This window comes from Salvelinus namaycush, chromosome 23, assembly GCF_016432855.1.
Source record: "Salvelinus namaycush isolate Seneca chromosome 23, SaNama_1.0, whole genome shotgun sequence".
Taxonomy (NCBI): domain Eukaryota; kingdom Metazoa; phylum Chordata; class Actinopteri; order Salmoniformes; family Salmonidae; genus Salvelinus; species Salvelinus namaycush.
The window spans coordinates 44,185,273-44,200,518 of record NC_052329.1 but is presented as its reverse complement, the minus strand read 5'-3'; the positions used below and the strand labels follow the sequence as shown (position 1 = coordinate 44,200,518).

General features: G+C 40.8%; 1 protein-coding gene and 1 non-coding gene across 3 annotated transcripts in view; both read left to right on the top strand.

Annotated features, from left to right (window-relative positions):
* The window catches only part of atg16l1 (ATG16 autophagy related 16-like 1 (S. cerevisiae)), a 62,702-nt gene that overhangs the window by 23,971 nt on the left and 23,485 nt on the right, over nucleotides 1–15,246 (top strand). The window contains exons 6-10 of one of the 2 annotated variants that reach the window (XM_038961696.1): nucleotides 4,347–4,598; nucleotides 5,123–5,188; nucleotides 5,631–5,717; nucleotides 7,913–7,975; nucleotides 9,667–9,769. In XM_038961696.1, coding sequence (XP_038817624.1) covers nucleotides 4,347–4,598; nucleotides 5,123–5,188; nucleotides 5,631–5,717; nucleotides 7,913–7,975; nucleotides 9,667–9,769 — 571 coding nt within the window. The remainder of the gene's footprint in view (nucleotides 1–4,346; nucleotides 4,599–5,122; nucleotides 5,189–5,630; nucleotides 5,718–7,912; nucleotides 7,976–9,666; nucleotides 9,770–15,246) is intronic. The other variant, XM_038961697.1, reaches the window with a different exon arrangement.
* On the top strand, nucleotides 9,891–10,159 carry LOC120018986. Its single transcript, XR_005472283.1, has one exon.

The following is a 15,246-nucleotide window of genomic DNA, read 5'->3' as shown; positions in this document are numbered from 1 at the left end:
AGCCAACAAACACAATTGCATTTTATCGATGTCAATTTCAATGCACAGAGATACCGCGATGAGATCCTCAGGCCCATTGTCGTGCCATTCATCCGCCACCATCACGTTTCAGCATGATAATGCACAGCCCCATGTCGCAAGGATCTGTACACTATTCCTGGAAGCTGAAACTGTATCAGGGGTTTTCAGCCTGGGACCCAAACTAGAAATTCTGTTTTCCTGGGACCCAGGAAGACCTGCAACTAACATGTAAATATGGGTACATTACATTGCCCTTACGCCGAAAACAAATGCAATAAAGACGACAACTAAAAACAATTAAATTAAATACTCATAAATAGCTATTCATGTTTGATCCCCATTTAAAAACTCTTACATCTGTTTTAGGTTTGAACTGTTGCTGTTAAAATACAATAAATATTTTTTATTCTGAACAGGAATAAACTGATTTGATCACATCACACAAATGTCTAACAGAACACACAAGCTAAGTTTTTGATAGTGCAACTTTAAGTAACAATACAGATGATAAATGGTCAATGGCCTACTGTACATCTTACTTTAGAAATGCTTGTTGAAAAAAAGTATAGGTTGGAACTGTGACTGTTAAAATACAATTTTATTATGAACTGTAATAATCTGAAAACACAAACACGCAATCCTAATGAGTTGTTTGGCTGGTTGACGTTTTAAACAAGCAGGTCTATTCTGGATGCCGTTTTTGACTGCAACCCTGATGTCATATGCAGCATTGATTCTTTACTTGTTAACTTCTTATGGCTGCAGCCCGAGGCCGCCCACAATATGACAACAGCCACTTCAAGTGCAGGGCGCGAAATTCAAAATATATATTTTTAAAATATTTAACTTTCACACACTAACAAGTCCAATACAGCAAATGAAAGATACACATCTTGTGAATCCAGCCAACATGTCCGATTTTTAAAATGTTTTACAGCGAAAACAGCACGTATATTTATGTTAGCTCACCACCAAATACAAAAAAGGACAGACATTTTTCACAGCACAGGTAGCATGCACAAAGCCAACCTAACTAACCAAGAAACAACTTCATCAGATGACAGTCTTATAACATGTTATACAATAAATCTGTTTTGTTCGAAAAATGTGCATATTTCAGGTATAAATCATAGTTTACATTGCAGCTACAATCAGAAATTGCACCGAAAGCAGACAGAATAATTACAGACACCAACGTCAAATACCTAATTACTCATCATAAAACATTTCTGAAAAATACATAGTGTACAGCAAATGAAAGACAGGCATCTTGTGATTCCAGCCAATATTTCCGATTTCTTAAGTGTTTTACAGCGAAAACAGAATATAGCGTTATATTAGCTTACCACAATAGCCAGAAACACATGCCATTTCCCAGTAGCAAAAGGTTAGCGATCGTAACAAACCAGTAAAAGATATATAATTTTTTACTAACCTTGATATTCTTCATCAGATGACAGTCCTATAACATCAGGTTATACATACACTTATGTGTTGTTCGAAAATGTGCATATTTAGAGCTGAAATCAGTGGTTATACATTCTGCTAACGTAGCTACTATTTCCCACAACGTTCGGATATTTTTCTGACACTTTTTCTGACACACATTCTGACCAAATAGCTATTCATAAACATAACTAAAAAATACATGTTGTATAGGAAATGATAGATCCATTAGTTCTTAATGAAATCGCAGTGTTAGAATTCTAAAAAATAACTTCATTACGACATCCAGCTTCGGTATAGCTAGAGTACCCAAAAGTTGGGCGCCGACGACTAGTTCACATGTACGACAGATATATGAAATAGCATCATAAAATTTTTCTTACTTTTGCTGATCTTTCATCAGAATGTTGGACAAGGGGTCCTTTGTCAAGAACAATCGTTGTTTGGATTTAGAACGGCCACTTTCCCTCTCGATTTAGCAAGCACACTAGCCAAGTGGCACGAATCTCTCCATCGTCAACAAAGTCAGAGAACGGAACACGCAAAACTCCCGAAAAAATTTCAATAATCTGATTAAACTATATTGAAAAAACATACTTTACGAGGATATGGTCACATGTATCAAATGAAATCAAAGCCGGAGATAGTAGTCGCCTATAACGGCAGCTAAACAGAAGGCAAATCCAGGTACCTCCTCGCGCTCTCCAGAAAACAGGAAATGGGGGACACGTCATACAAAGAGCTTGTATTCCACTTCAGACCAAGATAAACACTACATTTCTTCTCTCACCGCCTCTTGACATCCAGGGGAAGGTCTATGAAGTGCATGTATACTAATACGTATCATGCCCATTTATAGGCAGGACCTAGAAGAGAGCATAGTTTTCAGACTTTCCACTTCCTGGTCAGGAAGTTTGTGCCAAATGAGTTCTGTTTTACTCACAGATATAATTCAAACGGTTTTAGAAACTAGAGAGTGTTTTCTATCCAGTAGTAATAATAATATGCATATTGTACGAGCAAGAATTGAGTACGAGGCCGTTTGAAATGGGCACCTTTTATCTGGCTACTCAATACTGCACCTGCAGCCCAAACAGGTTAAGGGTTAAAAGCACTTTATTTCCCTAAATGGGTATCTCCCCTGACGTGGGCATGTTTTCAATAGACTCCTTTATTTGTACTATATTCCATGTAAGGCATCCAGACCTCATGACAGTTGCACAGTATACCCTTAATCTTGTAATTAATCAAAGCTAGTGATACTTAACTTGACATTTCGGGAGGATAACCAACCTTCCAATTAATGGCAATGCGTTACTTAGCTGCTATAAGTGCTTGGTTTAATAGTTTCTTCAGATAAGCAAACAAAACCAAGGAAAATGGAGAATCTGTAGGCGTGTTGAGATAAAATAACATACTCTTTGAAAGAATTCAGCCAACCTTTACAAGACCATAACATATGCAAATGTGTCCCCTTTTGTGTTTTACACCTCAGCAGAGGAATGACATTTCTGAGTCCATGTAATTCAGTTTCACTGGCATATAGTTATTTCTATGGATGGTCTTAAACTATAGTAATTTATGTCTAAGATATGTTTGAATCCCCAGTCATGTTCATATCTTTTAATCCTTCATCATCAATAGCTTCTTCCAGGTCTTCCTCACATTTTTGTTTTACTTGTTTTCTGTCATCAAATAACAAACCTTTATACAGTTTGGAAATCAACTTAAGGAGGTTTGTCAGACCTGCCTTAAAATGGCTTTTGGCGTGTCCAATGTTTTCTTCACAGAGGGAATAAAGTGTTGTATCTGCAACAATTCACCTCAGCTGTCAGACTGGTTTTCCCTGACCCTGCTGAAACGTCACCATCTGATCCTCCTAAGATGAGGCATGACAAATAATTACCGTTGTACATTCTATACATCATATTATCCAAAAATAGAATCAGTTGTTCAACCATTGAGTTTACGATTATTCCCAGATCCCAGACTGTAGCTTTAAGCTTAAACTGCTTTCCTCTAGCTACCCATCAATTCAAGATGGAACTTTGTATCATTCACTGATATTTTTAATATACAGAAAAGGCCGTGGACTGGTCCTTCCCAGGCTGTCTGGTGAGCAGTGTTGTGCACTAGAGGGCTGCATTCCCGCAGGATGCCTGCAGGTCCCGACAGGAATCATTGCGGTGCGGTCTGCATTTTTCATATTGCGGGCAGTCACAGGCGACTTTGGGATGAAAATATTTCTGTTGTCCCGCAGATTATTTAGAAATGGTCCTTTTTCTGCTTTGTATGCATTATCCTACCAGTTGTATTAAAATATATATTTTTTTGCATTATTCACATACTCGATTCGCTGCTTCAACTTCAGTTGCCTACCTCTCCTAGTATGTGTGGTCTCATTGAAATAGAGTAGGCTAAATACATGTGGCAGTAAACTTAAATATGTTTACGACAGTGTCTGTAAATAGGATATTGATAATGGAAAGAAGTGGAGGGCACTCAACCAGCTAGAGGTTGAAGCGCGAAGTAAGCTGCGTCACATACGCCTAAAATAACATTGTGGGACTGCGGGTGGGTGTTGGACAAAGCCACCGGGTGGGGGAGGAGTATGCATGAAAAGCTGCGGGAGCGGGATGAAGAAATGGGTCCCACGCAGGTCTCTACCATGCGCCATGACAGTGAAGCCTGTAGCATTATAGCTGTTTAGAATTGTCAGTGTGAAAAGTAGGTAATTAGCTAGGGGAACAACAGCTCACTTTTTTTAAATATTTTTTGTTCGGTTTAGATTATTCGACATTGCAACTGACCATCCCAAATCGTTTTTCCTCCTTTTCCCCCTGATATGAATACATTTTTCTGCCAATCTCATCTGTCAGGATGCAGGAGTACCAGCGGCAGATTGCCGAGCTGGAGGGAGAGTGCCGGGAGCTGCGTGGTCAGCTGCAGGACCTGGAGCAGGCCAACCAGACGCTGAAGGATGAGTATGACGCCCTGCAGATCACCTTCGGTGCCCTGGAGGAGAAGCTGCGGCGCACCACCGATGATAACCAGGAGTTGGTGTCGCGCTGGATGGCCGAGAAATCCCAAGAGGCCAACAAGCTCAATGCGGAAAACGAGAAAGACTGCAAGTGAGTGGGGATGTCCTGATACCGGGTATCACGATACCAGGAAGTATCATGGCAACGAAACAAAATACGAAGCATATTCTATTTCTTGAGGAAAACAACCTTGTGTTGTCACTGAGTCACATTTTATTTATTCCAAGCTTTAGCACTCCATATTTTACATAAACCGAACCTACAAGTGAGTGAACCAGGGCAACACAGCTTGACTCCGCTCTAATTGTATCATATCTTAGTGTGATGAGGGTGCATGGAGAAACTGGGTGGCTGGCTTGGAGACCCAGTTGTGGCTCAGGGATCGATCTTCTAGGTGCCCCCAAGTGGCCTGCATGCAATTTGTACTTTTTGTATTTTAACCATGTAGCAGACACTTATCCGGAGCAACTAGCATTCAATGGATTCAACTAAAGCAGGCAGGATGACCACGTCACATTAATTTTAAGTAAAACCTTCCAAATAAGTCTTTAGGTTGTTGTGTAATCCAGTAATGGGTGCATTTTATCTAGTTATTTTCATGCTTTTCGTTCCAGGCGCAGACAAGCCAAGCTTCAGAAGGAGCTTGCAGACGCTGCAAAGGAGCCCCTGCCCATGGACCCGTGAGTATTATTTACCATAGAACCACAGAAGACTGCTCTGAGCAGATGGATACAGTAGTTTGTGAGCTAAACTGGTCAATTCTTAACTCAACTCGGGGTGACTCACCTTTTTTAGTCGGTACATTTCTATGGCAACAAGTGCATCACCTTTAACCTTTTCCGTGCCAGGCTAACTCAACTTTTTCCTGAATGAAGTGTTTGAGCTATGAGTTGAGGACCAATCAGTTTTCCTTTATTGTCGCAAAGCCCTTCATACCCTTCATTCTCGGTTCAATATTTGAGGAAGATGACTCATTTAAATATTTTATTAATCAAATGTATACAATTTAAATGCATATCACACTACACAGTTATGGCAAGAGCGGATGCGAGGGATCAAGGAATTACAATTGAGACACCCCTGGGATTGGTGGTTATGACTTTTCTGGTCTACTGTTCTCAGGGACGACGACATCGAGGTTCTAGCTGAGGATTCTGTGAAAGGCACTAGAGAGGCCTCTCCCAACCGGCCGCTCAGCCGCACCCCCAGGTGGGAGTGTGACGCAAACATGTTCTTAGTGAAACCCTGTCCAGAAACGGCCCCTATAGCCAGTCCTACACACTTGATGTAGATCTAAGAATTTGATAGATCTAAACAATATGGAAGTAGCTCCACCCTTACCCTATGAAAGGCTTGGGTGAAATCTTCAATCTGAATATTGTTTATACCATACCTGGGTTCAAATGATTTGTTCTTTAAATACTTATTTTCTGTGTAATATAAGGAATTTCAAATAATTTGGCCCAAATCAACATTTTCAAATTAACTTACTATAAAAAGCCTACTATTCAGATATTTTTTCCCCCCAAGTACCATACGGACCTGGGTTGAAATGCATGGGAGTATTTATTTGTTGTATTAGAAAATACACTGTATTTCCAAATACATTCCAATATTCAACTACTAAATATATAATCCAAATACTTGCAGTACCAGTCAAAAGTTTGGGCACACCTACTCAAGAGTTTTTCTTTAATTTTACTGTTTTCTATATTGTAGAATAATAGTCAAGATATCAACACTATGAAATAGCACATATGGAATCATGTAGTAACCAACAGTGTCAAACAAAAAAATATATATATTTTTGAGATTCTTCAAAGTAGCCACCCTTTGCCTTAATTACAGCTTTGCATAGTCTTGGCATTCTCTCAACCAGCTTCACCTGGAATGCTTTTTCATGTCTTGAAGGAGTTCCCACATATGCTGAGCACTTTGCTGCTTTTCCTTCACTCTGCGGTCCAATTTATCCCAAACCATCTCAATTGGGTTGAGGTCTGGTGATTGTGGAGGCCAGGTCATCTGATGCAGCACTCCATCACTCTCCTTGGTCAAATAGCCCTTACACAGCCTGGAGGTGTGTTGGGTCATTGACCTGTTAAAAACAAATTATAGTCCCACTAAGCACAAACCAGATGGGATGGCGTATCGCTGCAGAATGCTGTGGTAGCCATGCTGGTTGTGTGCCTTGAATTCTATAAAAATCACTGACAGTGTCACCAGCAAAGCATCACACCACTTCCTCCATGCTTCACGGTGGGAACTACACATGCAGAGATCATCCTTTCACTTACTCTGGTCTCACAAAGACACAGCGGTTGGAACCAAAAATCTAAAATTTGGACTCATCAGACCAAAGTTCAGATTGCCACCGGTCTAATTTCTATAGCTCGTGTTACTTGGCCCAAGCAAGTGTCTTCTTGTTCGTGTCTTTCAGTTGTGTTTCTTTGCAGCAATTTGACGAAGAAGGCCTAACTCACTCAGTCTCCTCTGAACAGTTGATGTCTGTTACTTGAACTTTGTAAAGCATTTATTTGGGCTGCAATTTCTGAGGGTGGTAACTCTAATGAACTTAACCTCTGCTGCAAAGATAACTCTGGGTTTTCCTTTCCTGTGGCGATCCTCATGCGAACCAGTTTTATCATAGCGTTGATGGTTTTTGCGACTGCAATTGAAGAAACATTCAAACTTCTTGAAGTGTTCCTGATTGACTGACCTTCATGTCTTAAAGTAATGATGGACTGTCGTTTGTCTTTGCTTATTTGAGCAGTTCTTTCCATAATATGGACTTGGTCTTTAACAAATAGGGTTTGGTCTTTCACCAAATAGGGCTATCTTCTGTATACCACCCCTACCTTGTCACAACACAACTGATTGGCTCAAATGCATTAAGAAGGAAAGAAATTGCACAAATTAGCAAGGCACGCCTGCTAATTGAAATGCATTCCAAGTGACTACCTCATGAAGCTGGTTGAGTGTGCCAAGAGTGTGCAAAGCTGTCATCAAGGAAAAGGGTGGCTACTTTGAAGAATATAAAATATATTTTGATTTATCACTTATTTGGTTACTACATGATTCCATGTGTTAATTCATGGTTTTGATGTTTTAACTATTATTCTACAGTGTAGAAAATAGTGAAAAATAAAGAAAAACCCTTGAATGAGTAGGTGTCTGGACTTTTGACTGGTGCTGTACTTCCAAATGTGTCTTGAAAGTAATTGAAATACCCTAAATATTTTTTCAACCAAAGTCTGATTCATACTCAATATTTCAAATCATTTCAAATCTACACAAGTGCCTAGAAAGTTGGGGCTAGGGATGTTTCTGGACCGGGATGTATATTTTTGGCGGAGACGTTGCGTTGCGTATGAAATAACCCTCCTCTCTGTGTTCGTCTCTCATAGTAAACGTATCTCCGGACAGTCTCCTCAAAGCGGCCTGTTGGACTCAATCTCCAACATATTTGGGTACGAATGCGTTTGCTTGATTCTCTGTGTGGCGAGTCTGAAGTCTTCCGCTCTATGGGTGTCTGTCTGGTCGTCTGTCCTGGGTTGTGTTCATAAGGCACCAAACGGAAGAGTTGCAGAAAGTATTGCAACAGTGTGCGTTAATGAATACACCCCTGGAAAGGGCTTTTTCGTTTTCTTTTGCATTACATTTTCAAACATTATCCCTGATGTTACTGTGGATCCTTTGGGCGGGTGTGTCCATCCTGTTGATGGCTTCTCTCTGTCTGTCCGTCTGCAGCGTATCTGAGTCTGTGCATCCCGGACTCCTTCCTCCAGACTCCAGGTGAAACGTCACTGTGGTGTCTGTAGGGCTCACAGCTGTGTGTACGCCTGTGTGGGGGTGTGCGTTTTGTGTGGGCCTGTGTGTGTGTTAGAGGAGGCATCTTGATGTAGCTACTAAAAAAATCCAGGATGATGGCACTATTAAATTTCTTCTCAGTGAAAACAAATTAACACACTTGGTCAGATTATTAGTTTCCCACGTGGGATTTATCTAGGGCCAAATCTGGCAATGACACAGTGGAACTTATCGGCTGACCATCAAATCTTAAACTGATCGATTGATTTAAAAAGGGGTCTCGGACATAACTTTTGCTTTGTTAGTAATTCAATGGCTTTTTTGATCATATTTATCCAAATTCATAAATTCTGGAACTCTTGCTGAATGTTTCCTTTTTTTTTTTATTGATTGTTTTGAGTAAGACTCATACCATCTGTGAATGGGGTAATTTGTTTGATAATTCCAAAGTGCTCCCTCTAGTAAGTCTACCCTCATTAGGGTGCAAATATCACATACTGACATGCTTTTCAAAGCACCTGCATCTTTATGTGATTTCCCCACCCTTATACCGGTATGTCAACAAGCGTGGAGACTTTGTGGTGTTCCATAAAGCAGGATCATTAAGTTAGCCAGTCAACTTTGGTAAGCAGTAAAATGTATTTATAAAAATGTTTTCTATAAATTAAAAAATGTACTTTTATTATGGGTTGTTAGATATGAAGTCTATTATACCATGGTCATTTCACGTCTTTCTCTTATCAGTTTGAGGCAGCATTACGTTTGTTAACAAAGAGTGGTGCCGTTGTTGGCTTACTGTAAATAAGTAAATTGTTTAGCTCCATGATGGTTAGCTTGCTAGCTAAAGTTGTTTACAGTTGGCAACCGCTCCTACACTTTAACTACTGTGTCACTTGGCTATAGCGTATTGGATATAGTATGTAGCCTAGTTTGTTTGAAGGATTTCCTGTGTGGATTTACTCCGAAACTATCCTGCAAGTGTTGCGTTATCCTTTCCGTTAGCATGAAAACAGACTAAAAGGAAGTGAGACAGTTGTGAGTTGCTTCTGCATGTCTCGTTGGTTACCGTTTCAGCTATGCTACGCTTGCGGTCTAGTTTGGCCGTTAGCGGCAACTGATTTGGGATCCTAGAAATCCCTGGCTTCCATTTGCTTCCTGACAAGAGTTCCCTGACTACTTCCCACTTCCATCGCTCTGCTCTATGACCATGCACTGGCTTCCCTGGGACCATTGCATGTTGTGCTATGAGTTCTGTGAACATATGGTTGTATTTCGACTTCCCTGAATGCGTTTTGATTGTCTGCGTGTTTGAGGTGATTACTAGTTTGACGGCGCTCCTCTCTGTTGGCAGGCGTCGTCCTGGGAACTCGTACGGAACATCACTCGAAAACACGGAGACGACCTCTGGAGTGTGTGCCGATGTCCGCGTTCCCTCCACTGCCCTCCATGTATTTGTAAGTATCTTGGTTTCATTTTCCTACACAGTGTTTTGAGATCAGGCCAGCTCTCTCACACATGCGGACATGCACACATTTTTATGAAAGGCGCGAGTCTTTTTTTAGATCGGGTGCTGAAGGTCGATGATGAGATGTAAAAGGTCTGATTGCCCAAGTCCCTTCCCATTGTCCCTTCTGCTCCCAGCAGCCCCTGCTCTACTCCCAGCATGCTCTAGTTGTGCATCGTTGGCCACAAGGGCTGCTGACAGAGAGGATGACCTCGCATCCTGTGTCTCTTTAAAAGACCAAGGTGTCACGGTGATGGACATCCAACATGACCAATCACCAAGGAGTGTCGGGTTGTGGGATTGGGATAGGTAGATGATCTCAAGTTTTCAAGCTGAGACCTAGACTGCAGAAAATAAAAATAAATGTGATCGGCCGCCTTGATTCGGTCATATGTAGTAAAATTTGAAATTGTTTTTTTTACATTGGATAAAAGCAGAGACACAGAGCTACAAAATGGCATGTCATACACTGCATTTGAAGAACAATGGGAAAGTAATTCTGCTTTGTAAGTTGATAACTTGTAACCCCACTTTTGAGAAAATGGCCCTTGACTGTTTTGCGACACCTACTGGAGAGCTCTTCTTTGTGTACACCCATTCAGGATTGTTCACACCTTTTTAAGCCAGCCCCACCAATCTCTTTAAGGATTCACATGTGAGGACATGTGAGGACATGTGCTAACAGTGAGTAGTGTAGTAAAGATTAAGACTAAGTGTTGAAAGTAGTAGCCTACAATGATGAACAATTCCAGGTGAACAAAGTGTCCATATAAAAATATTTTATAAATAGATGACACTTACCCAGACACACTTGTCTAAATTGATGGGCCATGTGAAAGAAATGCTGTAACCCCCATCCACATCTTGCTAAGTGGCTGGATCTCTACAGAAGGTGTAAATGGTACAGTGAAATGGTTACTTGCATGGTAGCATTATCAAAAATAGTGTCAATGTAAAGGAAAAAGTGTCAATGCCAGTAGAGATTTTTTTTTATATATACAGTATGTACAAGAACAATAACCATATCAGTGATAGATGAGGTAGTTATATGCATACAATCAGGGGTAAAGTGGCTGAGCAGCAGGATTTAAAAAAAATAGTATCAGCAACGAATGATGGTGTGTAAGAGTCATGTGAATAGAGGCATTGCAGATAGTGCTGGTGACTGGGAACTTACCCCCAGTGATGAGCTAGTCTGTCTGAACCACGCATGAACAAGGGAATCTATATTCAGAGAGCCTGTTTCTGTCCTGCCCTTGACTTTGGTCCAGGGCATGTGATGTCCATAGCCTTTTCGTCGCAAAACTCCCTGATCTTCTCAAAGATTCGCTTGTCTAGCTGTGTCCAGTCCAGGTTGTGCTTGTACAGGCGGAACATCTATGGGAGGAAGGATGTCGGCGCTGCGCAGCAGCTGAAACCTGGTCCCGACTGAGTCCGAATGCTCCTTGGCGACAACACCAAGCTCCAGAGCATCGAAGCTTTTAAAACAGGAAATAACAAAAACAATTGAAGACATTACAACCTTGCACAACATGAATTTTATTTAACCTTTAACTAGGCAAGTCAGTTAACCTGTCTAGCCCCGGCGTTCCGCTAGCGGAACTCCTCCCACATTCCACTGAAAAGGCAGAGCGCGAAATTCAAAAAATATTTTTGAGAAATATTTAACTTTCACACATTAACAAGTCCAATACAGCAAATGAAAGATACACATCTTGTGAATCCAGCCAACATGTCCGATTTTTTAAAATGTTTTACAGCGAAAACAGCACGTATATTTGTTAGCTCACCACCAAATACAAAGGACAGACATTTTTCACAGCACAGGTAGCATGCACAAAGCCAACCTAACTAACCAAGAACCAACCAAACTAACCAAGAAACAACTTCATCAGATGACAGTCTTATAACATGTTACACAATAAATCTATGTTTTGTTCGAAAAATGTGCATATTTGAGGTATAAATCAGTTTTACATTGCAGCTACCATCACAGCTACCGTCAAAAATAGCACCGACGCAGCCAGAGTAAATATAGAGACCAACGTGGAATACCTAAATACTCATCATATAACATTTCTGAAAAATGCATAGTGTACAGAAATGAAAGACAAGCATCTTGTGAATCCAGCCAATATTTCAGATTTTTTAAGTGTTTTACAGCGAAAACACAATATAGCATTATATTAGCTTACTACAATAGCCTACACACAACCGCATTCATTCATCAAGGCACGTTAGCGATAGCAATAGGCACGTTAGCGTTAGCGAATAAACCAGCAAAAGATATCAATTTTCACTAACCTTCATAAACCTTCCTCAGATGACAGTCCTATAACATCAGGTTATACATACACTTATGTTTTGTTCGAAAATGTGCATATTTAGAGCTGAAATCAGTGGTTATCCGTTATGCTAATGTAGCTTCTTTTTCCCAGAATGTGCGGATATTTCTATTAGACTCTCACCTATTATGACCAAATAGCAATTCATAAACATTACAAAAAAATACATGTTGTATAGGAAATGATAGTAACACTAGTTCTTAATGCAATCGCAGTGTTAGAATTCTAAACATATCTTCATTACGACATAAGGCTTATGTTATAGCAAGAGAGTGGCCAAAACCGGGGCGCAAAACTACTAGTATACAGTTCGACAGATATATGAAATAGCATCATAAAATGTTTCTTACTTTTGCTGATCTTCCATCAGAATGTTGGACAAGGGGTCCTTTGTCCAGAACAGTCGTTGTTTGGATTCAGAACATCGTTTTTCCCTCTTCAATTAGCCAGCACACTGGCCAAGTGGCTTGAAGCTCTCCTTTCTGAACAAAGGCACACAACGCAACACGCCTAACGTCCCGAATAAATTTCAAAAATCTAATAAAACTATATTGAAAAAACATACTTTACGATGATATGGTCACATGTATCAAATAAAATCAAAGCCGGAGATAGTAATCGGCTATAACGACAGCTATTCCGATGGCAAATCCAGAACCAACTTCGCGCCTTCCTGAAAACATAAAATGGGGGACACGTCATTCCAAGAGGATGTATTCCATCTCAGACCAAGATAATCACTCCATTTCTTCTCTCACTGCATCTTGACACCCTGGGGAAGGTGTATGACGTGCATGTATACTCATACGTGTCATGCCCATTTATAGGCAGGCCCTTGAACAGAGCATAATTTTCAGACTTTCCACTTCCTGGTCAGAAAGTGTGCTGCCAAATGAGTTCTGTTTAACTCACAGACAAAATTCAAACGGTTTTAGAAACTAGAGTGTTTTCTATCCAATAGTAATAATAATATGCATATTGTACGAGCAAGAATAGAGTACGAGGCCGTTTAAATTGGGCACGTTTTTCCCCCATAGTGTAAATAGCGCCCTCTATCCTCATCAGGTTAAGAACAACATTCTTATTTACAATGACGCCAAACCCGAAAGACGCTGGGCCAATTGTGCGCTGCCCTATGAGACTCCCAATCACGGCCGGATGTGATGCAGCCTGGATTCGAACCAGGTACTGCAGTGAAGCCTCTTGCACTGGCTGATGTTTATGGAGTTAGGTGTTGCCAGCCATATATTCCCCTCTCTCCCTCAGTGGTATGAATAAGTATATTTCATATTTTTAAGTTTTTGAAAGTCAGAACCCATCAGTCTATGTGCTTAAGGAAAATGGAAATGTTGCTTGCTTGTTGCGCAAAATCAAAGCTGTGACGCATCCTGACATCTTTGCTTGGTGGGTCAGTAGGGACCCCCAGAGACAACTGCAGGTCTTGACAGGTCTGTCCTGAGCTTGATGTGGGGCAACAATTTTCCCACAGGTTCCTGAAGGAAGACAGCCCAACTACACGTACCTCTGGAAAATACAGAAATAATGTGAGATCAGTAAAAGTAGTGCCAACCATGTTGGAGGTCAATTTAAATAATCAAAACGTATTGTTTATGCTTTACCTACCAAGTGTTTCGATTCCTTGTAGATGCCACACCACCGCTTTTGTCACATGAGATGGCAGCAGCTTTCCACCAAAGTGTTTGTGCCCTGGGTGGCATCCTGGTTATACTATTGCATTATCTTCTATGTAGTTGTTAATGAAGTTCACAACTCACTGCAAGTCCTCGTGCTTCAGGTGTAACCTGTGCTTGCTTGGGGCAGCTCTCTTTTCGATGGGAGGCGTTAGACCAGTCCTGGGAATTATTTTCCAATGGAGGCCAACATAAGAATATGTTTGCCATCGTGGGCCAGAATCTGACTGTTGAGATATATCAACTGTAAATCACATCCAGATATGCTACTTTTTTTAACATGCACAGAAATAAACCACATCCACGTTCGCCTTTTGGTAGGTATTTTCATTATTAAACATGCAATGAACTACACGCAGGGAAAAGTACACTGCATTCAGCATCACGGACAGAATTCTTAACGGTATGCACAAAAACACGAGAGGGGGAGCTCAACATTACAGTTAAACTACTCAATCGGTGTGAGGAGTGAAGTCTCTGATGGGCATTGACTAAAGCAGTGAAGTCAGGTATAGTTTCTGACTTCGCTATGCGCAGGATTGCTGAGAGGTGAGTCAGTAAGATATTTGTGCCTTGACTTGTTATATCTCATCACTGAACATGTCTGTTCACATACATAGGTTGACCCAAACAGTACAAACATCTTCTGAGCGTGACTCCTAATCTTTGGAAAGTTTTGTTCATCGAGAGATGCATAGAACCTTGTCAGTGACATTGTTTTGAATAGTTCTCCAATCGCTGCATCAGACTGAAGATTGATAAGCTCAAGTTGCAGGTCAGTGTGAGCCTTATCCACATTGAAGTTGGAGAGGAAACCAACATGTCATTTGCCAACACTTTGTAAATCCTAAAAACGACAAACTCACTGTAGTGTCAGAAGGTGGGTGAGATTGTTGGCTTCAACTTGGCGGGTCAGGAGTAATTTTCCCTTGTACATCCTTGTCAAAGCCGTCATCTGATGTGCAAAAAGGCCCTTCCCTTGTAGTTTGGAATTCAGTTCGTTCATGAGGGCCGTGATGTCCACGGTGAAGGCAAAATCAGCCAACCATTCTTTATCTTGCAGTTGAGGGAAATCCACATTATCCTTTCATTTGCAAACTCTCAGCAATCTCTGACTTCAGGTCCCACACCCCTTCTTAGCACCTTCCCCAAACTCAGTCATATCACGGTTGTGTGGTAGGGGAGGTCTGCATGACCCGACTCTCTCTTCCATCAGTGAGACAAACTACCTGTGGTTTAAAGATTTTGCTCTTATGAAGTTTACCACTTTTTAGTGACTATCCACAACATGGCTTATTTTCAGAACACATTTACAGAGCACCTCCTGATAGATAATGCAATGCAGGAAAAAAAATTCTGATCTGGGTTCAGCTCAGCTACTTGATCTTGTA